The sequence below is a fragment of the Tauraco erythrolophus genome, chromosome Z (assembly GCF_009769465.1).
Source record: "Tauraco erythrolophus isolate bTauEry1 chromosome Z, bTauEry1.pri, whole genome shotgun sequence".
NCBI lineage: Eukaryota > Metazoa > Chordata > Aves > Musophagiformes > Musophagidae > Tauraco > Tauraco erythrolophus.
Genome location: NC_141496.1, coordinates 65,272,678 through 65,297,657, shown reverse-complemented (window position 1 = coordinate 65,297,657; position 24,980 = coordinate 65,272,678). Strand labels below are relative to the sequence as shown.

Sequence of the window (24,980 nt, the reverse complement as noted above, 5' to 3'; positions counted from 1 at the left end):
CTGCATTATATTTCAGAAGTCGTGGCAGTCAGGTGAAGTTCCCACTGACTGGAAAAGGGAAAACACAGCCCCCATCTTTAAAAAGGGAAAAAAAGAAGACCCAGGGAACTACAGGTCAGTTAGTCCGACCTCTGTGCCCAGCAACATCATGGAGCAGATCCTCCTGGTGACTATGCTAAGGCACATGGAAAATAAGGAGGTGATTGGTGACAGCCAACATGGCTTCACTAAGGGCAAATCCTGCCTGACTAATTTGGTGGTCTTCTATGATGAGGTTACAGCATTGATGGATAGGGGAAGAGCAACTGACATTGTCTACCTGGACTTATCCAAACCATTTGATACTGTCCCATACAACATCCTTGTCTCTAACCTAGAAAGACATAGATTTGATGGACGGACCATTCGGTGGATAAGGAATTGGCTGGATGGTCGCACTCAAAGAGTTGTGGTCAAGAGCTCCATGTCCAAGTGGAGGCCAGTGACAAGTGGTGCTCCTCAGGGGTCAGTACTGGGGCTGGTGCTATTTAGCATCTTTGTTGGCAACATGGACAGTGGGATCAAGTGCACCATCAGCAAGTTTGCAGATGACACCAAGCTGTGTGGTGTTGTGTACATGCTGGAGGGAACGGATGCCATCCAGAGGGACCTTGACAGGCTGGAGAGGTGGGCCTGTGAGAACCTCATGAAGTTCAACAAGGCCAAGTGCAAGGTCCTGCACGTGGGTCGGTGCAATCCCAAGCATAAGTACAGGCTGGGCGGAGAATGGATTGAGAGCAGCCTGGAGGAGAAGGACTTGGGGATGCTGGTTGATGAGAAGCTCAACATGAGCCGGCAACGTGCTCTTGCAGTCCAGAAAGCCAACTGTATCCTGGGCTGCATCCAAAGAAGCGTGGCCAGCAGGTCGAGGGAGGTGATTCTGCCCCTCTACTCTGCTCTCATGAAACCCCACCTGGAATACTGCATTCAGCAATGGAGTCCCCAACACAAGAAGGACATGGAGCTACTGGAACGAGTCCAGAGGAGGGCCACGAAGATGATCCAAGGGCTGGAGCTTCTCTCCTGTGAAGACAGGCTGAGAGAGTTGGGGCTGTTCAGCCTGGAGAAGAGAAGGTTCCAGGGTGATTTTATTGCAGCCTCCCAGTACTTAAAGGAGGCGTACAGGAAAGCTGGAGAGGGACTTTTTACAAGGACATGTAGTGATAGGGCAAGGGGCAATGGATTTAAACTGAAAGAGGGTAGATTTAGATTAGATATAAGGAAGAAATTTTTCACTCTGAGGGTTGCGAAGCACTGGAACAGGTTGCCCAGAGAAGTTGTGGATGCCTCATCCCTGGAGGTGTCCAAGGCCAAGTTGGATGAGGCTTTGGGCAACCTGGTGTAGTGGAGGATGTCCCTACCCATGGCAGAAGGTTAGAACTAGGTGATCTTTAAGGTGCCTTCCAACCCAAACCATTCTATGATTCTATGATTTTATGTTCTGGAAGGGTTATGCAGGTCTCCCTATGATGGAGATTGAACAAAACACCAGGATATGAAAGAGGCACTGAGAACAAAGCTATTTAGACTCTTCTCATCTGTTTTCCATGTGTGGGGTTCTCTTCTGACTGATGTATGAAGAGTGCTGCTGAATCAGGATTTTATATGATTCAGGGTTATGCAGACTGGCTTTGAAATATGAAACAGGGTTATGTAGCCTGATCTTGATGGAAGGCCTACAGAAGTTGATGGCAGGCTGGGCAGCCATTGTGCCTCTTATCCTAATGGCCTTGCCTTGATGCAGTGAGTCCTCTGATGTTCTGCCTCACAGGAAGGAAATCCTGCCTTGTTCTTGCTTTCAGATGAGGTCAATCTTTAGATTAAATTAAAAATGGATTTTTTTTTTTTTAAATATAGTAATAGTTCCACTGTATTTCCTTTATCTTTCTTGTGCTGTTTGGACTGGAAAAGACTGTCTTTGGTATTGGGTTAGCATGCGGCCAAGCTCTGAGTGGTGCTTCAGGTGGCCATATGGGTCTGGCTCACTCAAGCTACATTCATGACTTTTGCTTTGAAAAAGGGAGACGGCTTCACATTGGCATCCTCAGAACAGCCTACGATACAAACTTCAGTAGTGTGAGATAGCTGGAGTGTCATTAGATTTGTCAGCAAATCATAAAACCTACCTTAAGATCTGTCTCACTAATCTGTTTCTGTCAACATAGGAGCAGCCTTTGTTTTGAGAGTGTTACCCACTGGGATCTGCAGGACCCAGAATCATAAATGTTGAGGTGAAAGAGAAGGCTTGCTTTCGGGGTAAGAACATGTGCAACAGAAATGCTACATGCATTGGTTTGAGAGTAGAAGATATTTCTTGTTTCCAGATATTTGAAGAAAATGGGCTTACCTTGGGATGTTCTTAGTCCTGAGAAATGGTGTTCTGGATGTCTGTCACAGTAGAATTACTGCTCATAGTCTCTCAGGAAAAAATGGCAAAGTTTTTTTGCTGAGGCATTCAAAGGTCTGAGTTGCAGACTGTACGATGAGATTCTTGAAAAGCGTTTGCAGACAGTGACAAAAGTGCAGAGTCATCTTGATAGAAGGGAAGATAGTGATGTGGAGTTGAGAGTTGTGTTAATCAATGCTAAAGGCTAAACCAGAGTGTGGTGCATCTGAAAGAGACAATAGTCAGGCCAAATGTAGGAACTGTGTTTACTAATTAATGAGGCATGGGGATCCACATTCTAACACTCTGTAGCTACATGCTTGTGCAGATAACTTCTCATGTCTCTCTTCTATGGATACAAGCTTCCAAGGACTTGCAGATCAAACATTTCATATGAAATTTGCTTCTTGCCAGGATGATTTTAAGTTTCTAGGTGAAACACAGTCATCACAGAATAATCCAACAATGACAGTTTTTAATATAACCTCACACATCTTACCTAATTATCAAACTTAGAATCATAGAATCATAGAATGGTTTGGGTTGGAAGGGACCTCAAAGATCATCTAGTTCCAACTCCCCTGCTATGGGCAGGGAAACCCTCTACTACACCAGGTTGCCCAAAGCCTCATCCAGCCTGGCCTTGAACACTTCCAGGGATGGGGCATCTACAACTTCTCTGGGCAACCTGTTCCAGTGCCTCACCACCCTCAGAGTGAAAAATTTCTTCTTTATATCCAATCTAAATCTACCCTCTTTCAGTTTAAATCCATTGCCTCTCGTTCTATCACTACCTTGTAAAAAGTGGAATAAAAAATTTTAATTTTTTATTCTCTAGTTTTTTGAGACGTATTTTCAGCCTTCCATTTGCACTTTCAATCTCTTAGAATATGAAACAATGTAATATGTTAATATCTGCCTCGTCATTGTGATTTTTTTATGTTGTTTATTTTAAAAATAAAGCCATATGTCCCAGGCTGAAAGAGACTTCAGTTCTTTGTTTCTCATGACAGAGTTTTGGCATCTCAGATCTCTTGAAAGCTTTGAACTCAGGAGGGTCCAACTGGTCCAGCACTGCTTCCTCTCCACCTTTTGGGGATCTTCTTTGGTTTTGCAGCTTTCTGAAAATGGTCCATCTAGTGACCTGCATGGAATCCTTGAAAAGGCCAGACAGCCATCTTGCTAAGTTCCATAGTATCATTCAGACCCAAGGCCATTGGATAGTCAACAGTGTTTAGAAAACACTTCTTCTTTAGGAAGACCCAGAAAAGGCAACCTAAAACAAAGGACATTCTGATTCCTCACCCCACACGGCAGAAGACAGTAAGTCAAAGGTGAGCCACGAATGGAAAGAAGTCTGTGCTCGGGGCAACAGGTGACCCCCCTGCTCCTTGCCTACCTCAGCTCCTCAGGTGACCCTGCACAACAGGTATGAGACTCTGGAGGTGGAAGGCCCATCGATGGATGGTGTAGCCAAGGGACCATCTGCACTGGAGGTGTCACCAGGGTCAGAGAGGACTACCCGTTGTATCAAGACCGCCTCCACAGGAAAGAAAAGAAGGGTAGTAGTTATAGGCAACTCCCATCTGAAGGGGACGGAAGGTCCAATATGCCGGGCTGACCCTGCTCTGCGGGAAGTCTGCTGCCTCCCTGGAGCCCGGGTTAAAGATATCGCTAGGAAACTTCCTAGCCTGGTACGGTCCACGGACTACTATCCTTTACTGCTCTTCCATGTGGGTGGAGATGAAACTGAAGCACAGAGTCCACAGTCAATCAAGAGGGATTGCAGGACCCTGGGACAGGTGGTAAGAGGATCTGGGGCACAGGTAATCTTTTCGTCCATCCTTCCAGTTGCAAGTAGCGACACTGGAAGAAGCAAGTGCATTCAGTTGATTAATAAGTGGCTCCGTGGCTGGTGTCATCGCCACAATTTTGGCTTTTTTGATAATGGCATGGGCCACATGGCACCAGGCCTACTGGCACCAGACAGGACTTGCCTTTCTCAGAGGGGAACGAGGGTGTTAGCGCAACAGCTAGCAGAGCTCGTTGACAGGGCTTTAAACTAGATTCGAAGAGCAACTGACATCGTCTACCTGGACTTATCCAAAGCATTTGATACTGTCCCACACGACATCCTTGTCTCTAAACTGGAAAGACATGGTTTTGATTGATGGACCACTTGGTCCACTCCCATGGCAGGGAGGCTGGAACTAGATGATCTTTGAGGTCCCTTCCAACCCTAACCATTCTAACCATCTATGATTCTATGATTCTATGATTCTATGATTCTATGATTCTATGATTCTATGATCCAGACCCAAGGCCATTGGATAGTCAACAGTGTTTAGAAAACACTGCACAGAATGTACTAGCTCTTTCATGAACTGATTCTGTCTACAGTTGCTAATAACTCTAAATCATGTAGGCATGTGGCCAGAACAGCAAGTTTGTCCATTGCATGTCTGTTTCAGCAGATTGAGATACTCAGTGCTGCATTCTAAAATTGCCTGTAGGTAGCAGCATATTGTCCACTGGTTTTGGGAAATCCGTGTCCTAAAGTTTCACTGTTGCCTTGGTAGAAAGGTTACAAGGTGTGTGTGTATGTGGAGGAAGAGAGGAGACCATTCATGATGTGTAACTTTTGTGTAAATCTAAGACAGTGGCACCAAGGGAAGAAGAAGATGAAGAATGTGGTGGGAGCATGTGGAATGCTGCTTTGCCAGGACAGCATAAAGTAATGGTAGCATGGAGGTAGCTCCCTTGAGCCACAGTGATGGACAAGCCCAGGGATGAATGGCAGGGAAGGGTCAGACTGGGCACAGCTGCTGAAGGGATGCAGCCTTGTCAAGTGACCCAGAGGAGGGAATGGCCTAGGGCTCAGCAGCAGATGAGACTCCTGGGTGAGAAGTCACTCAATGCAGGTGCAGGGCTTTGATGCATCTCTCACGTGAGGCTGAAAACAAACTCCTCTGCCTCAGTTTCCCCAATGAGGCCCTTGCAGCCTGGGACTGCTAATTTGTACTTCCATGCAAAAAACTTTGCAAATTACATTGTTGCTGTTTTGCAGGGATATGTGCCCTTTGCTGTCTCTGGGCCAGCTTTGGCAATGCTCTGCAAGTACAGGGATTGTGAAAGATGCCACACAACTCCCTTTGTCAATAAAGCTTTTCAGGCATTGATGAGGAATCCTGTCACCACAAATAGTGTCAAATCTGTTAATAACCCTGTTGGATGATTTCAGAAGGAGTCACATCTCTGAAGTAATTTTTTTCATCCATTTTTTTAATTATTTTTTTTTTAAATTAAGAGACAGTAATGGTTTTTGATAGCTTCTGCTCTAAAAGTCCTGGAGACACACTTTGCCTTTTACTGTCTGAATTTTTCCTTCCGGATAAATTTGTCTGTTTGGAGTTTCATTTATGTTCCATTGGGGCTGCATCCTAGATGAAACTCCCACATAGAACTGAAACAGCCCAAGCTACAGAGAGAAGAGAGAGCTAGTCTGGCTAGCAGATACAATATTTGTGTGTGTGTGAGTGTGTATGTTATGTTTCTTGTCTGTGGGTGTGTGAAGAAACTGCTGAGAGCAAACCAAATGTAAAGAGTTTCGTTCTGGGTGTGGTGTGTCTGCAGTCACTGTTACTTCTTGGCTGTTCCACGGCTTCTCATGAAAACTGTCTCCTCTACTCACAGCCTACCTACTGACCCTCAGGCTTGAGAAAACACGACAAGTCACTGACAGAAAATACGTTAACATTTCTTCATGCAGAACTTGATTGTATGCAATAAGCTGAGATTTACAAGCACCTAAGTTGAGTAATAGCCCATTCCAAAGAACATTTTTCTCTGTCTAGTATAGTACCATCCCACTGATATCACTGTAGCTGCAAAGAAGCATCACAGCACCAATGTATTGCTATGCTGCTGCTACCAAGCATCCACTTTTCTTGAAGTATCTTAAGAAAAGGTGCATTAATTGTTTCTAAGGAGTTCCTACCTTTTCTGCTAGGTAAGTAATTTCACCAGTTAGAGTGTATTACAGCTGTTTAAACGTCTCTTGCTGCTATGAAGAGGTTTACAATGATACTTCATCAGAACTCAACTGCTTGGGAAAGGCTTGTAAGGATTGTTGAAGATTTGATTGCAGTCCCTTTAAAACTTTGCTGTGGGAGGATGTTGTGTTTCAGTGATGGTTTAGCTCTTGGCCAGTCCCAGTTCCCTTACGCACTACCATTTCTTCCTGCCAATAGGCTCCTACAGGGGTCTTTTTCAAGGAAACATGCCTTCCTGGAAAATCTGCTGGAATGCAATCTCCCACCCAGCCACTGAGGAAGCAACTGAGGCAGCCATAACACCTTGCTCAAATGTCTGGTCTTTTGGTATTTTTTGTGGTTTTTTTTTTTTTTTAATTATTATTTTAAATGAAAAATTGTGATTTTTTGTTTTCTTGCTTTAATGATATTACACAAATTCATCTGACTTCAGTGCTAGCATAATGTTTTGAAGCTAATTGGTATAATTTGAGTACTTTGGAACACAAAAGTCTACATAGGGAGCAGCATTTAATGCCCCTCTGTGGCAGCAGAGATAGGTGACTTGCTTCCCACCAGAGGGAGAAATCATGTTGTTCTGACTTCTGTCTCTTTAGATGGGTTTGAGCCTGCTGTCAGTTGTGAAACACTATATGTATATGTGTTAAATATGTCACCAAAGTTACTGTTGTATGGTGTTCCTCCAGCCTCTGTTAGCTTTTCTTTAAAACAACAGAGTGATTCTAGTCAACAGAGTTGTCTGACAGGCTAATGTTGTCTGGGCTCCCTGGAGAGGCTCATCATCCTTGTCAATCAGAAACCATGGGGAAGGCTGTCATTTTCCAAGGCAAGAGAGAAGGCCTGGAATCTGTCACAAGCATGAATTTAGGAAATCTATTAGAGCAGCAGAGATCTGCACACTTAGCAATGTTTTTTGATTCAGATGTTCTTTCTGTGACAAAGTAATACAAGGTGAAGCAGGAAAACCAGACTGAAACAATCGTAAATCCAAGGCAAATAAATATTGTGGCAAGCAGAGCTGCTTTCAAGTTTGTTTTGTTTTTGTTTTTTTTTTTTTCTGCTGGAACTACAAGCTGAATACGATTTATGCCAGGTTGCTGCAGTGGAGGTGGGCTCATATGAACAAGGTGCCTAGGTCCTCTTCTCCATCAGTAGATATCCAGCCAGTGAGTCCAGAGGAGAACTCCCCTCCTAAAGTAAATGCTTCTCCTTGGCCAGAATAATCTCATCCCAAGCTCTGTGACTTCCTGGACTAGACCTCCAGGGTCTGGGAAGGGAACCTGGACAGCTGGCTTGTGGCGTCTGGGCTAGCAAAGATTATTTGTAACTGTGTCCTAGCTGGGTCACAGGGGTCAGCAGGACAAAGCAAGCATTTGCTAGGGATTATTGATCAGAACAGGAACAGAAGCTACTGCATTTATGGTATACAGGAAGATGTCCCAGCTTTTTGATTGTGGGGTTGCATGGAGTGTCCCTCTGAGAATGGGACTGTGTCCTTCCAAGTGTAGTTACTGAGATCTGGTTCAAAAATGCCTGGCTTTGAAGGGTTTATAATGCATACAGTGAAGATGAACAAAATCCCTGAGAAGGAGAAAGGAAGGTATTGTGAAGCTCCCCACCACAGGTACACACAGCACCTCTAGAACAGAGGCAGCAACAGAACCTTCTGTTATCTTAATCTCTGTTAATTCTCTTAATCTTAACCTGTCTCTTAGTCCCTTGCCCAGCCATAAAAGGCACTGCCTTTTCTTTTAGTTGTATAATGTAATAGTTTAAAAGAACAGTTCACACAGTGAATGCTTGTTTTTTTTTTTTTGTGTGATGTAGCTGAAACCACATTGATACAACTTGTTTGAAAGCAAGGCAGCATGTTTTTTTAACTAGGATTGCACACACTTTGCAGCATAAGTCAGTCTGTGGCTTTCCAGGTATCATGGAGTAATAATGTCTCTCCAAAAGAGCAGTCAGGTTTGCACTCTTCAGCTGGTAGCTCAATCTAGTACGCCAGGATCACTCCCCATCATGTCTGCGTCATTTTTATTTCTGTTCCCATGCCTGCTGCCTGTAGCCAGCAGGGACACAGTGGTTGAATGTCCTCTTAGTGCAGGATGCTGAAGGCTGATGATTGGCTTTATTTCCAGCTTTTTGCTTTTCCTCCTACTGCCTTGTAGCAGAATTTAACTGGCAGGAGTTAGGTAAAAGGAGGCTCAGGAACCTTCTTGCTGTGTGTGTTGGTCTGAGGAACAAAGATGCCTCCTCCTGGCCCCTCCTTGCACAGCTGCAGGACCTCGAAGGCTCATGACCTGATGCTCTCCAGGAGTGGACACAGGCATCAGTGTGGAATGGTAAAGGCAGAACGCCCCTTCAAGATATCTGTTTCTGAAAATGCCTGTTTAAAGTATGTGGGAGTGAAAGCCTAACTTTTACCTTTGGAGGTATCTGGGCCAGTCAGGTGATGAGCTGGGTTAATCCGAATAGTGTGTCCCCAGCACAAGACAACTTTTTTGAGCAGGCTGGTGAGGACACATTGACACTGCTCACACTGAGCTTTGCATTTGCATCATCAGATATTCCCTTGTATGAAAAGATTGGAGTTGCAGGTGTGCTACTTAAATACATATGCACACTGCAGTAAAGCGTTTTGTAACAACACTGGCATATAAATCACGTTTGAAATATTGCAGAAAGACTCTATTCTTTAAGCTGGTTTTCTGGTCTAATCTTCAATGGGAGCTGCTTAGGTGAGCTCACCACTTTTCCAGATAGTCTATTTGCAATCAATAGGAGTATTACTTTTACCAGTGACTGAAGTAATAGTCATCTTTTCCTAAGGGCCTATGTGTCTGCAAAGGCAATGGTAGAAGTGTTTCCTCGTGGTTTGAGTGTTGCAGAATGATGCACTCAGATGAAAAGGAAAACAATCTCCTGTGGAATGTGAGATGTATGTGTGGAACTGAGACCTTTTTAACCTTTCAAAACGGAAGTGCAGCAGACTGTATCAAGACACCTCTGCTAGTCTTAAGTTTCCTTCTGCTGCAAAAACTTACCCTCAGCTCACAGGTAGAAGGTAACCTTCCCACAACTTCTGTCGTCCTACATTTGTGTTGTACGTTCATCTCGATCATCTCATTCTGTACCACCATCTTGTAGATCCTGGCATGAAATGGTGTCATATTATGATATTAATAGCTCTGTGGCATACAATACATTTATGTATCAGAAAGCAAGTGTTAATGCTGCCTTGTAGGTTTCATGAGAGGTCACAGAGCAGAAAGAAAATGAATGAACTATGAGGGAATATAAACTATTTCAACTAAGAAGTGCACTTATTTTTTACAGCAGAGGAGTTTTGCAAGCTAATGAATCAACTGAAATGAACATTTCACTGCTCAGAGATATTAAGTATACTAAATCGAATGTACACAGCCCAGTAAGAGGTAAGAAGAAGACTGTCTGTGATGCATACAAATGAGATACCACTGATAGGCCATCAACAGTGTTTGACATCTTTACAAATTTGTTATAAAATCCAGTACCTGCTTCAACCTGGAAAAAGCCCTATTGAGTCATTCTGAATCACAGATACATATTAGCCCAGTAGCTGTTTCTAGTTTGTCATGAAAGGGAAATTGTGATTGGCAATTTAAAAAAAAACAATACTAACAAAACAATAACAAACAACAAAGCAGAGTGCCAGGTCCTGCACTTGGATCACGACAACCCCATGCAATGCTACAGGCTTGGGGAAGAGTGGCTGGAAACCTGCCCGACAGAAAAGGACCTGAGGGTGCTGATCAACAGCTGACTGAATATGAACCAGCAGTGTGCCCAGGCGGCCAAGAAGGCCAATAGCATCCTGCCTTGTATCAGAAATAGTGTGGCCAGCAGGACTGGGGAAGTGATCATCGTCCTATGCTCAACACTGGTGAGGCCACACCTTTAATGGTGTGTTCAGTGTTGGGCCCCTCACTGCAAGAAAGACATTGAGGTACTGGAGCATGTCCAAAAAAGAGCAACGAAGCTGGTGAAGGGTCTAGAGCACAAGTGTTATGAGGAGTGGTTGAGAGAATTGAGGTTGTTTAGTCTGGAGAAAAGGAGACTGAGGGGAGACCTTATCATTCTCCACAACTACCTGAAAATGAGGTTGTAGCAAGAGGGGTGTGGGTCTCTTTTCTCAAGTAGCAAGTAATAGGATGAGAGGAAATGGGCTCAAGTTGTGCTAGGGGAGGTTTACATTGCATATTGGGAAAAATTTCTTCACTGAAAGGGTTGACAAGCATTGGAACAGGCTGCCCAGGGCAGTGGTTGCGTCACCATCTCTGGAGGTATTTAAAAGACACATAGATATGGCACTTAGGGACTTGGTTAATGGTGGACTTGGTAGTGTTAGGTTAATGGTTGAACTTGACGATCTTAAGGGTCTTTTCCAACCTAAATGATTGTAGGATTTTATGAAAAAAGAAGAGAAAGCCCCATATGTCCAGGATAGTGTCCTTGTGGGTCTGAGGTCATATCAGACGAATGTCACCTGATAATGATTTCTCCACAATGTTGCATATGCATCTTTATTGTTCTAGTTAAAGCAGTAGGACTTAAGCTAAAGGACTTAGCACTGGTGCAAAGGAATAAATCATAGAATCATAGAATGGTTTGGGTTGGAAGGGACCTTAAAGATCATCTAGATCCAGCCCCCCTGCCATGGGCAGGGACATCTGCCACTAGATCAGGTTGCTCAAAGCCTCATCCAGCCTGATCTTGAACATTTCCAGGGATGGGGCATCCACAACTTCTCTCAGCAACCTGTTCCAGTGTTTCACCACCCTCAGAGTGAATTCCTTCCTTATATCTAATCAAAATCTACCCTCTTTCAATTTAAAGCCATTGCCTCTTGTCCTGTCACTACACGGCCTTGTAAAAGTCCCTCTCCAGCTTTCCTATGGGCCCCCTTTAGGTACTGGAAAGCTGCAATATGATCACCGTGGAGCCTTCCCTTCTCCAGGCTGAACAGCCCCAGCTCTCTCAGCCTGTCTTCATAGGAGAGGTGCTCCAGACCTTGGATCATCTTTGTGGCCCTCCTCTGGACCTGCTCGACGAGGTCATGTCCTTTTTATGTTGGCGGCCCCAGAGCCAAATTCACGTGAATACAGGAACTGATAGTTGTAAGCTAGAAAGAGAAAAGAAACTTAGAACATCCATTTGTTGCACAAATGCATAAGTACCATTGAGATTAGATGTTGGTTTGTGTGCAAGTACTGTGCTGCTCTATACAGTTAGAGAGAAACTGTCACTGTGCAGAGGAAAAAACACGTACTAAGATTTTAGCCAAAGAAATGATGATGCTGGGCCTGGCATTGTCTTGCTCTGACAGGAATACTTTCTTTTGTCTGCCAAAAGAGACTCTCTAGCAGCTTGTAAAGTAGAAAATCATTATGTTCTGTTAACATGGCTATTTACCTCATTCAGTTTTGGGCTTCAATACCCAGTGCAGAGTGAAACATTACTCATGTGCACCCAGTGCACATTTTAGAACGTACTACTATCTCAGAAAAATCATTTCTGGTAAGTTCTATGTGCCTCCACATGGATCTGTACCAAGTTTGAAAAAAGCCCTTCAACATCAGCCTTTAAAGTCTGCCTTGGAGTGTGTGAAGGAAATGAAACATTACCACAGTGGTGAGAAGAGGCATTTGTCTCCAAATAGCTGGAGCTCCAGATACCTCCAAATATCCTTAAATATTTCATCTACCTTTACACAGTTTTTGCTCGACTTACCAGTTTGTATCCCAACAAGAAGACCTCTGAGCAATGTAGTTTGTCTGGCTGGATACAGGGGGAGAGAGAGAAAGACTGAAGTAGAATACCAGAGACAGAGAAAGCTGAGTTTGGGAAGGAGGAATGGCTGAAGCAAAGGTCCCCTGGGACAGTTAAATAAAGGCTTCTCTGTCTCAACATGGACAATCAGAGAAAATGCCTGCTTGTTTAGGACTCTTTTCTGAAGAATGACAAGGCTTGAGAGTTTTTTGGCATTACACTATGAACACAGACCAAGGTATGGTAAAAAATACCAGGATCTGGAAGAAGGATAACGGGACAATAGGTATTGTGCTGATGATCACCCTAATGTCTTGATCCCCCGAGTGATCACCTAGTGTCTTGTCACAATGCTGATTCTGCGAATAACTTCTCACTATTACCTCTATCTGTTTGTCTTGGTACTTGTTACATGAGACAGGTCTCAGTGAAGCCTTTGTTCTACGTGCTTTGGCATTCTCAGACCATGTCTTTCATGGTTTGCAGATGGTAGGGAATATTTTAGATCCCAGCACGAGCACTCAGAGAACAGAAAGGACTGAGTCAGTCAATTCCACTAGGTTGAGGAATGGGAATTACTACAGATGCTGAAAAAATAACAAGCAGACCAACAGATGCTGAAAAAATAACAAGCAGACCAACAACCTCCGAAAATGGAGATGGAGGGAAAATGAAAAAACTGAAAGCAGACCAAGTCTGTATTGCAGTGCGGTAAGCACGGCAGTGGCTAGCTAGCTGTTGACCACAGCCTTAGTCACTGTTTTGCCTTTGACTGTATAGTCCTTTGATAGCAGGCCAGACAAAGGGCTGGCAGGAATAGCATAATGCGGATCGCTGGGGCAAGGGATAGATCAGACTGGTGTCTTGCATTCTCATTTATTTGGAAGGCGATCTAACCACTTTGTGTATGAGGACAAGAAAGAAAAGAAAAACCCAAATCAGTACCTTCCTGTGCAGCTTTCTCTCAATAGTATTCATTTATAAACACAGTAAACAGAATGAGTGTTCCTTTTCTACTCCTTCCTCATGCCCATATGTGTTCTGCCACTACCTAACTTGCACAGTATCCATGATCCATGGCTCATGACTTCATATGTTCCAATAGACCTCACTGGGATCCTTCCAACATTATTTTTCTGTAATATCTCAGAAAACTTGACATGGAAATGGATAGGCATCTCACTGACCTGGAAATAAGCCTAAACACATAGATTGGCCCAGGGAACAGAAATTTATATAAACATGCCTTTTTTCAGTTGTGTATGACACTTGTGCTACATGGGTCTAGAAAAGTAAAGAGAGAAAGAGTTCCATGTCTGCTTTCAGCTTTGAATTTCATTAAGAATTTCTTCGTTTAATACAGTGTTAATGATCCTTATCAGAGATCCCCACTGTACCAAGATGAGCAGAAAATTGCATTTTCAGAGATATTATGATTTCTCAAGTCAGCTCCTCAAGTGAACTTGGCATCAGTTCTTTGTTTATGAAAGCAGAATCAGTATTTGTTATAGTTAATTAATAAATTGTGATGGGTTTTTTTGGAGCTATTCGGTACTTATATATAAACCCAGTATTTCGTTCATGCAAGTACCACTTTGGAATATCATGCAATATCCTCCTGAAGGGTTGTTACATTTTTATTGAAACTTTAACAGGAGGAAGTTGGAGGCGGGGTGGTAGGGGCAGGTTCAGCTGAAAGGATTGGTGTGATGTGTACTTTTTTGATGGAAAACAGTATTCTGGTGGCTAATAAAACTGCAGGAGAAGACCCTGCACCTTTATATCCCAGTTGAAGGAGCAGGAGGCAGATAGTAGAGGCATCTTTGTTCTTATCACTGAAGAAATGTGCAAACATTTGAATGAAAACAGCTTTATACAGCAAGCATGGAGCTGTACTCTTTTGTTTCTAAAACATTCCTAAAAGCACGGATTTGTTTTGCTCCTAAATGGACGAAGAGCAGAGGTTGGACTACTTTTTGTACTTGCAAAGAGCAGCAGGTTAATGTGAACATAGGCAACAAATTCTTGCCTGGCTATGGTCTTGTACCTCTAAGAGTAAGAGTTTTGATTCCATAACAGGTGTGATGGCCATCCCTGTGTAGCCAATCCCTATGTGCCAGGCCCTCCTCTGCCCTTCCCATTTTTGTCAATGGGACAGAAAGACCAGGCAGACAACCAGACTGCCCCAGTGGTGTGGAAAAGTCAAAGTCTTTATTCTGACCAGCTGACAGCATGTGCTGGTTCTTTGTGGATGAGTTATTTTGATGTCACCTTTGACAAGAAAAAAATTGTCCATACAGTTAAGATTCTTGAACTGGCTCTAGTCTAAATGCTAGTCTAATTTTGGATTATGTGCTTTAGTAACCTCTTGCTCGTGTCAATGCTGGGAACTTTCCATTGGGTTGTACCAAACTCTGCAATGAAACAGGCATCACCTGGTGGAAGCTGACTCAAAAAAAAAGTAAGAAATCAGGAGCAGCCTTGCATTGTGTGCTTGTGCATAACACAAATTCTTGGAGTGAGATTGATATCTAGATTCATTGCTGCTTTACAGATAGGGAGGCTGAAGAGGGGAAATGCAGCAGAGTATCTCTGAAAAACTCACAATATACAGACTTCAGTCTTGGAAGAGAAGCCAGAAGGGAGCACAGGAGATCTCACTGGGCAGAGATCCTATAGAGCTTAGTTCATTCATTTTTCGCAGCCTTGTTTTCAAAGAAGAACGAGACAAAAAACTATAGGAAATTGCAAGTCATCAGAACTATCTTGTCAAGAACTCTTAGAGTGAAAGACAAAAATGAGGTTATGCAGCTGATCCGTACCAACTGCTTCCTACCTGCTTGGTCCATCTGGTTGCTAAAAGTCCCAAGGCCATTGTTTTGTTTTCACCCAGGCCTAAGGAGGAAAATTTACATTCCTGCTGGGTTTAAACAAGCAGGAGTTATTTGTGTACAAGATAAAGAGCTATAAGTAGTAAGCCTGGGGCTGGTTTTGGGAGTCAGAAAAACTCATGGATGATTCAGTTGATTTAGCTAGGCATTGTGGAATGAAAGTGTGTTGCACTGAAAAAATCCAAACGACTTCTAGAGATTAGTGGGTTAGGTCTGACTGTAGAATACATACTCCTTACTTTCTGTTTTATTTGAGACTGAACTACCTTCTTTGTAAAATGCTGTTTAGTCATCATTCGTCTGTCATTTTATCTTAGCTGCAGCTGCAGTTGGCAACATGCAGGAAATAACTCTTTTTTCTTTAAGGGTGAAAGGAAGCACATTAAAATGAGATTGCTGTCCAAACATAACATGTTTGGGAGCCTGCTGTTTCTTGTCTATATTTTATGCTAGGGATAAGTTACACTCACCCCCCACTCCCTATTCTGCTCCTGTAGACTGTAGTTTGGGGTTTTTACTCTGTCTCTGAGTGTCACAATAAGATATGATGTCGGGTTGATAGAGGACAGAGAGGGTGACTACCTGGAGCCCTTTTCAATTTGACCAGTCTACCAGTTTCCCAAGGAAGACGAGACCCACGTATCCGACACACCTGTTACATCCCGTATAAGGAGAAGGGGGGTTTCCTCAAACCCTTTACAATTTGGCTGGTCTGTCAGGCTCACGCTGACAGCGTCACTGGGACAAATCCCTCTGGACAGTCTGCAAGGTTGGAGGGTGGTCGTCTAACCTATTCAGGGACTTTCATGGGCAGCGACACCAGGCCAAATCCCTTATATCCCCTGTATCAATTATTGACATTTCCGGAAACTTATAGATGACAAATTTTATCGTGACAGAATAAAAGTTCAAAGATAGCCAGTGATAAGATGCAGACTGTGAAAAAGGATTTGGAACAGAACTGATCAGTGATGATTTTAAATAGCTAGCAAGATGTTAGTAACTAAACGCTCATAACACAGAGCTCTTACACACTAGGTATGTACTCTTACACTGCCTATGGGGGAGATAAGAGAGGTCCAGCCCGTTGACTGGTCCCAGACATTGCGATGGAGGTCTTCCCCCAACACTCCCTTCTCTTAAGCCATTTTTATACTGTTTTTTTACTTTCAGGTGGATCTTGAGGGACTCTAGTCATACATACCTTTGTTAGGATTGGTGTAAATTTTCCTCACTTTATTTTAAAGCTATAAACTAGAAGAAATTCAGGGCGCATGCTCAGTGAGGGGTGGTTGCAGCCCGGAGGTGGGTAGCTTTCAGGATGGAAGTGTGTTTTGGTATTATAATGATATTAAAATGAGCAAAGTTCACCTAAAAGACAAGAGTTTTGCAACAAGTTAAGCATTTACATGACCAAATTGCCTAGATCCTGGTACAACAGGATATGTTACTTTTTGTTTCTTAAATTTGAATGCTTAGCTAGGTCTTGATGACCTAACTCCATCATCGATCTGGCAATCTAGAATGAATTCAGCTGCAGAACACCGTTTCACCATCATTGCTGAGGCAGCCGTTGCTTCCTTGATGGCAGCTGTGCTGTTATCTTTGCCAGTCACTCTCTTATCCCTGATAACAGGGATGAGCCGTGGTACCTTCGTATGACTCTGCTCCCCATTTCAAGAATATTGTGTGTTCCACTCAGCCAGAGCAGGCCTTGTCCATGCCAAGCGCATTCCATTCCCAGGAGCAGCAACTGTGTCTCACCTCAAAGCTGCTTTAATATCACAGCTTGTGTTAGGATGTAAGGTGAACTTTGGGGAACAGTGTTCTTCCATGTCCTCCCATTTTCTGTTATTTTTCCACAGATGTGTGGATAAATCTGTATCTCAGTGTGCTGCTTAGCTGACTGTTTACTAGATCAGAATAGGTGGAGGTGCATACTGCTACGTAAGACACATAGGCCAGAGAGTCTACATGAGGTATTGACATGGCTAATAGGTATCTAAACTCACAAAAGGTGGGAGTGTGCTTTACCTGAAACTTGGTGCAGCTTTGGACTCCATTTGCTGGGCTGTGATTCAACCTCTGTAGGAAACCTCATTCTTAAGTGATGGCAACCGAAGGTCATAATGGGCTTCCATTTACTGTAATGGGAAATCAGATACACAGAACACGCAGACATATCTCTGAGCAGACACCTGAATCTAGCCACCTCTGTTGGGAACTGGATTTCACACTGATGTTGAGAACTGCTCTCTCAGCCAGTATCATTTATTTGAGTGTAATCAGCAGATGTGGTGACTTTGTTGGAGGAAAGTAAATCGGTTGGAATTATAGCACCATATTTTAAGGGCAGGAGGAACAGAGGTTCGGTTTGTATTTAGTCTAAAAGAATCTCACCTACTAGTGTGTATTTTGGCTGCAGCAGAAAGCGAAATTTATGTCACAGCAGCCAGGAGGAAGTAATTTTGAAATCATCTCTTTAACATCTAAGGGATTTGAACAGAAACGTTTGGACAACATCTGATTCCTTTAGATATGATTCATATAGGTGAAAAATTTGCATATGAAATTCCTTTGTTTACTGAAGTCTTCATATAAATGCCAGCCTCACCTTTATTGACAAATTATCTTGACTTCTGAATAGAGTAAGGAGTCCCATGATGATTGCTGTAAGACATTTTTCCTAATGGCAAATTTGCCTTTTTTGTGAGCCTTAAAATGGGAAAAGAACTTCTTGTATACCAGACATAAGCTTTGCATTATGGCCTTGATGAAAAAGGTCTTTCTCCAGCGATATTAATAAAACATTCTTAGTTCTGGTTCTGAAGTGATGCTGCAAAATGAGTGATCCATTCCTGCTCCAGGACAGTACTCTGTGATTAGCTCCAGATGTTAGGATGATGTGATAAAAATCGTGCTGTGATTTTGAAACTCTTGAGACATCAATTGTCTTGTCTGTTTCATCTAAATATGTCTCAGCCATAAATAGTACTACCAAAAAAACACCTGCAGCATTTCCTTAGGGTATACCTGTTTCAAGTAAACCTCTCACTGCTTCCTCTGACACCTGTGATCGAGGGGGTGAACTTCTGCAACGTCCTCTGAGATCTAGGCACACATATATGCAGTCCTCTTGAAAGACAGGTATGGGGTCCTATTTATCTCCAATATGAAATGAGATTTGTGCAAAAGAAATTCTTCTGATTTCACTTAGTTACCTAACCTGAAGCAATGCTGTGTGCAAATAGCTATCACCCTTTTCTTAATTAAGAATGCTCAAGATGTTCCTATTAATCTCTTTCTCTGTAAGTCATCCTTAAAAATTTAGGAGATTTTTTTTATTTTCCCTTTTTTTTTTTTTTTAAACCAGTAACAAATTGAGCACTGCTCCTGAAAGTTGTTTGTGTGAAAGCTGGATCATTGTCAGTGAGCTATTGAAGCCTTAGGTCGTAGGAAGTGGTGCTTCGGTGACTGAGGTCAGGCAGTTTAAGAGTTTACTTTCCTTCAGTTCAAATGCAGGATATGTTTGGGTATGTGCTCTTCACTCTTTTCCTTGCAAAATTCACTTCAGTTGCTTTCAGTTGTCATTTAGACCACTTACTTATGGGGTCTCACAGAGTCACACAATATCTAAGGTCGGCAGGGATTCACAGGGGTTGTCTAGTCCAATCCCACTCTCAAACAGGGTGATTTACAGCAGATTGCTCAGTGCTGTGGTCTATGAAGTTTTGAATATCTCTGTAGACGGTGACTCCACAGCATCTTTCTGCAACCCCAGTTTTTTTTTCTTATGTTTAAATGGGATTCCCTGTATTTCAGTTTGTACACATTTTCTCTTCTCCTGTCACTGGGCACCAGCCAGAACAGCCTGGCTCCCTCTTCTTCATTCCCTTTCATCAGATATTTATGCACACTACTGAGATCCCTCTGAACCTTGTCTTCTCCAGGCTAAACAGTCCCAGCACTCTCAGCCTCTGCTCGTATGAGAGATTCTCAAGTCTCCTAATTGTCTTCATGATCCTTCACTGGCTTACTCCAGTAGCTCCATATCTCTCTTGTGTCTGGGAGCCCAGAACTGGGCACATCACTCCAAAGTTGGTCTCACCAGAGCCGAGTAGAAGAGAAGGATCACCTCCCTCAACCTGCTGGCAACACTCGTCCTAATGCAGCCCAGGAGGCTGTTGACATTCTTTGCTGCAAGGACGCATTGCTGGCTTATGGTCAGCTTGTTGTCCATCAGAACCCCAAGGCCTTTATTGCAAAACTTCTTCCCAGACAGCTGACCTGCTTTCCAGCTTTTTCACTGGGCAATGTCTCCCACATGTCCCCCAGAAATGAGTTACTGGTTTTCAGGTGGCTGATGACAACTTAAACCAGCAAATTTCACATGAAAGTGTATCTGAGTGCCCTTGTGGTATCTGGCTTAACACCTGATTGCCGAGTTCTTTAGCCCATATGAATCAAGGGAATTACTATTCATTTTGAATGCCTGCCATGCCACTTGTCTTCTAAAAAAACCATCCCTGAGACACATTCCCTCAAGGAAGTTTTTTATCCTTTGGGAGCAGGGCTGTTTATTATAGCCAGAAAGGTGACTGTTTGCACATCATCCTGGAGCTTCAGCCATTTCTGTGTTTTTCCTGTGGCCTTGTCTAGAGGTGTTGGAAATAACATTGATTGAAGCTGCTTACCGATTAGTGATTACTTTGGCATTCTCTGTCTTCTCTGTATGTCAAGGTAGATGTTATGGTTGAGATGTGAAAGAAGATAGAAAGACCCAGGCTTATCATATGAACAGATTCAGTCAGTGTGTCTTCACTTCTGTTTCCTTGGAAGCTTCAAAAGCAGGCTTGAGGACAGAACTTCTTCTCATTCTTTCTGCTTGTGCCTGTTAACTGCAGCATCTCAGTTGCATGCAAATGAATTCTCTGGAGCCTCCACTTCTGAACTGCTAAAAACAGAAGCTGTTATCCAGGAAATGTTAACCACAAAGCCTAAAGTTTAGGGTGAAGAACAAATGATACATGAAAAAAGCTTTTCTATACCAAAAGTAGCACAAGAGATCAGAGTTAAAATGTAGTGTAAAATTTTCCTTCTCATTATATATTTCCTTCCAATTAGTCAACAGTGATACCACAGTGCAACATTCTGCACATTTAGAAGGTAGCTTTGAAATCAAAGGTGAATTAATAGAGTCTGTGAAGACCCTGAAACTACGTTTGTGTTCTTGTAGGTGTCCTGTGTGCTGAATAGCTGCAAAATTAAAAAAAAATAAATATTCAAAAAATATTCAAAATCTTGGTCTTGTGTAAGAGATAAAAGAAAAAAGAACTCTACTCAATTTCATTCCTTACATGATAAGCTGAGCTGACATTGCAACTTATGATAGCCTAGAAGTAGTGCTTACAGGGGAAAACAAATCACTTTCTGCTGCTGAATTCTGCTTCATAAGTAACTAATGTATTACACTGTGTGGGTAGATCTAAGTGGAGAGAAGCTAAAAAGAGACAAACTTGATAGATTATAGAACCCAAATCAGTTTGATCATCAGTGGAAGTATTTGTTGAGGGGAATACAGAAATTAAAGGTATTACTGGCATTGGTCATCAATGATTTATGCACAGTAAAGCTATTTAGGGAGGTCCCTGCAATAGGGATGTGTGACTCAACTAGTCTCCAATGCCTTTCCACTTGCTATGAAATTCTAGATTGGTTACAATTTCAGTTTGCCTTCCTTGCATCCCAGGAAAGAAATCACCACATAATGCAAGAGTTCCTGCATTACTTTGACCCTGCCGAGGAAGATGGAAAATGACAGTAGAGGAAGGCTGACAGTAGCTAGGATCCCTGAATATTCCAGCTCTGGTTTGTTCGAGCTCCCTGGATGTCTTCCTCTTTTTATCCACAGGTTTCCCAACAGGGTGGAAATGTCACGAAGCTTGTGGTTAGCTAGCTGAATGGAAACAGTCATGTTTACTGTTATTATTTCCCACTTGGCAAAAAAGGTCTATAACAATCAGATCTCTTCAGGCTTAAAATGATGTTTCCCCATGCTTCTCCTATGGGAGATGTAAAGGGACCATTTCTCTGTCACATTTTGGGGGATTAGAGGGTTGCTTTTGATTCAGGGCTGCTTTCAGTTTAGGGCTCTAGGAAAATATGCAACCTGGAAAAGGTATGTAGAGAGGAAAAGTCACAGGATCTGCTCACCTCTCAACAAATTCCTTGGTGGCTGTTGGAGGCAGTAGTTAATCCAGTAACTGTATTCTCTGGGGCAATTCCTGACAGGCTGCAAATGTTTCTCCCTGTGAGAATCAAGGTTCCACCATCACCATGCTGAGAACTGACATGGAAAGCAAGAGCAAACACAGTCCTCTAGCACTGCCAGGGATAAGGGGCTGCAAAAATCTCTTCCCTCCACTTAGTCTCTAATAATGCCAGCAACTATTGGGAAAGACTTGATGGTGTCCTCATTCCTGTCTAAGTTTTTTAAAAGGCCAGATAACTTTGCTTTATGCAAGGCAAGACATGTTGAATACGTATGTGCATGTGGGTATGTGTGGCAGCAAGGCTGTCTCAGATGAACTCAGTTAAGTCTGAGCCAGCAAGGAGCCAATCTGGAGCTGTCCTGACACAGGAACTAAGGACAATAACCAGCCACCTACAGTGTTCTTCCAGCATGAAGGTAAATGGTGCAGGGTGTTTTCCTGCTCCATGCAAAGTCCAGCACAACTCCCAAAGGATATGTGTCTTCACTTCATCCATGTAACCAGGCTTGATTCTGCTGCAGCCCTCCAGTGCCCAGATGTTGAAGTATCACAGTAATTGCCCTCCCCCTTTCCCCAGCCCCTGCCTTCCTCCCCAGCTGGATGATTGCCAGTCATTTGCCAATAAAAGTGCCTCTGAAATACAAGGTAAATGGCCTTTATGCAGCCCCATGGAGGCAGAGACATGCAAGAAGCTTCCCCATTTGCACAGCTGGGCAAGAGCTTTGCACAATAACAGAGAGCTGGCTCAGGATCACACAGGGACTGAAAATTTGAAAGCAATGTGCATGCAGTGGTAGAAAGACGACCAGGCACAGCCAGTATCCCACCTACATGCTAAGCATTAGAAGCAGTGGCATCCAAGGGTACATAAGAGACATGCAGAGATTCTCCTTCTTTCTAGTCAATGATAGGAGCCTAGAAATCAGCAGCTCCATGTGTTTGCTGATGCTGTGTGCTCCTAAGTGTCATGGGATATGTAATTTTTGCCAACAATTAAAACTGTGGTTACTCATCCCTGCAATCGAGATTTCAAATTCCTTTCCTAGCCCTGGTCTTATTTCTTTCTGGATGTATCACCTGCCTGTCACATTGAAGACCCTCCAGAAGCAACCTTCAGTCACTTGACTGAGCTGATGGAATGAAAACATTGTGTGGACGGCAGCTTGCCCACTTCAGAACTGCAAACCAATTGTGTTGCCATCATGCAAGTCTACAGATATAGTCTGTTCCTCTTGCTGCTTTCTCTCACCAGTGCCAGGTAACCCACTTGATCAAGATGGGTGCTTTGCCCACCTTTGGCCTCTGTGGCGAGTGTGCCTCCACTACAGTGGAAGGAAAAACATTTCCAGATGCAGAGGGACTGGAAGGAGGTCCTGAGTGTGGGGAAGGAGAGAGCTGGCATCATGGTGGTTTTCAACATTCTTACAAGGCTGACTTTCTCTTGTACTTTCTCTAGGGGCTACCAAAGACATGGGGAAGATGCTGGGTGGGGATGAGGAGAAAGACCCAGATGCTGCCAAGAAAGAAGAGGAACGACAGGAAGCCCTCAGGCAAGAAGAGGAAGAGAGGAAAGCCAAATATGCCAAGATGGAGGCTGAAAGAGAAGTTATGAGACAAGGGATTCGAGACAAGGTAGGGATCCGGCTTTCAGCACACACTTGGCAAGTCATAATGCTTATTGGAGAACTACTGTTTTCAGCTGATTTGTGACAAGTTCCCGGAGCACTTGGATAGAGCCAGGTAATTATTTTGCCACACTGAACTTTCTAATCTTGTGCACTGTCCCTCAAGCTCTGTCCCTGTTTAAACACACCTCCCACACTAAAAAGCCCTGCAAAGTTCAAATAGAGAGTGAAGATGAGGAGACAAAAATGTCTATTTTTCTCATAATCTGTTAAATGCTTACATTATTTTAAATGTTACAGGCTTCTCTGTCCCTGTGTGGGTGCTTTCCAAGTTTGCATTCGTGGTTTGTGAGAAGGGTCATAATTCAGTGTGTTTCTGAGAGATACAGTCCAAGTATTTTCTGTATTGCTTCTAAGGCTTTCTTTGTGCTGACAGGTGAAATGGGACAAATCCACTCTACTTTTCATTTAGGCTTTTGCTACTCACAGGGGATTCATCCGAAAGAGAGTTTCATTCATCTGAGAGACTTAACCATTGGGAAGCACTCTCTTTTACCTAAGTTGAAGTAATGATACAATTTGACATGAGAAAGAAATGAATAATTGTGAGGATTCAGAATGAGCTTGGAAAGAAACATACAAAAAAACCCCACCTTTACTGGAGGAATTAGGTTAATTTAAGGTAGCTGAACCCGTTGCTACTGTACATTAGCGTTTAGGGATTGATGTGTGGAGGGAGAAGGCAGTTTTGCTGCGTCGCGCGCAAGACCATGTCAAAATTGTCTCTTTAGAATAACTTAGTTTTGTAGGAAGAGGTCCTGGAGCTCAGATAACTTGGGAAGAAATGTGCGTAATAGTTGGAGAAGGAATTTCTGATGATGAAGGGCTGTGTGTTGACTTACATCACTTACCAAAGAACAACAGAAAATACCTGTAGACAGAATGAGGGAGTCCTGCTCAGTGTAAGAGATGTTTCCTGTGCAGTGCCCACCTCTGCATAGGTTACAGTGCCCTAAGAACATGTCGGGGAAAAAGCTTCAAAGTGTCACCACAGAGCTGAGAGTGGCTGTTCAGAAACAAAGCTATGTCAGCACTGGGCTGAACTGCTCACCCAATCATAGAATCATAGAATCATAGAATCGTTAGGGCTGGAAGGGACCTTCAAAGGCCATCTAGTCCAACCCCCCTGCAAGGAACAGGGATATCTCCAACTAGATCAGGTTGCTCAGGGCCTCATCCAACCAGGCCTTGAACGTCTCCAGGGATGGAGCATCCACCACCTCTCTGGGCAACCTGTTCCAGTGTTCTACAACTCTCATGGTAAAAAATTTTTTCCTAATATCCAACCTGAATCTACCTCCCTCTATTTTAAAACCATTACCCCTTGTCCTATCACAACTGGCCCTCCTGAACAGTCTCTCCCCATCTTTCTTGTAGGCCCCTTTGAGGTACTGGAAGACCGCTATAAGGTCACCCTGGAGCCTCCTCTTCTCCAGGCTGAACAGCCCCAACTCTTTATGATTCGGGAGGGGAGCACAGATAAGGATGAATTGTTCTGGTGGCATAATGCATCTTATAAAGAGGTGTCGAGAATTGTTCTACAAATAAAGAAATTTGGCATTGGGCTTCTAAGAAAAGAAAGTACTGACAGGGAATAGACTACCTGTGACATTGCCAAAGAAAGGTATTCATATGACAATTTAAAAGAGGGTATTATTTACCAGACAGATTTAGAACCCCGACCTTGTCAAAATTTGTTGGTTTTATAAAGCATTTAATGAATATATATATATAGATAGTATAATATATTAATATAAACATATCAATGTGTGCAGTATATGTTTAACGTACGCTTATAGGTGGAACTGTTTCTAAGCAATGATACAGGTTTGCATCAGACCTGA

The 24,980-nt window shown here is 43.1% G+C and overlaps 1 protein-coding gene across 1 annotated transcript in view; it reads left to right on the top strand.

Annotated features, from left to right (window-relative positions):
* The window catches only part of CPLX1 (complexin 1), a 129,609-nt gene that overhangs the window by 58,973 nt on the left and 45,656 nt on the right, over positions 1-24,980 (top strand). Inside the window, exon 2 of the mRNA XM_086629897.1 lies at positions 22,908-23,083. Coding sequence (XP_086486023.1) covers positions 22,908-23,083 — 176 coding nt within the window. The remainder of the gene's footprint in view (positions 1-22,907; positions 23,084-24,980) is intronic.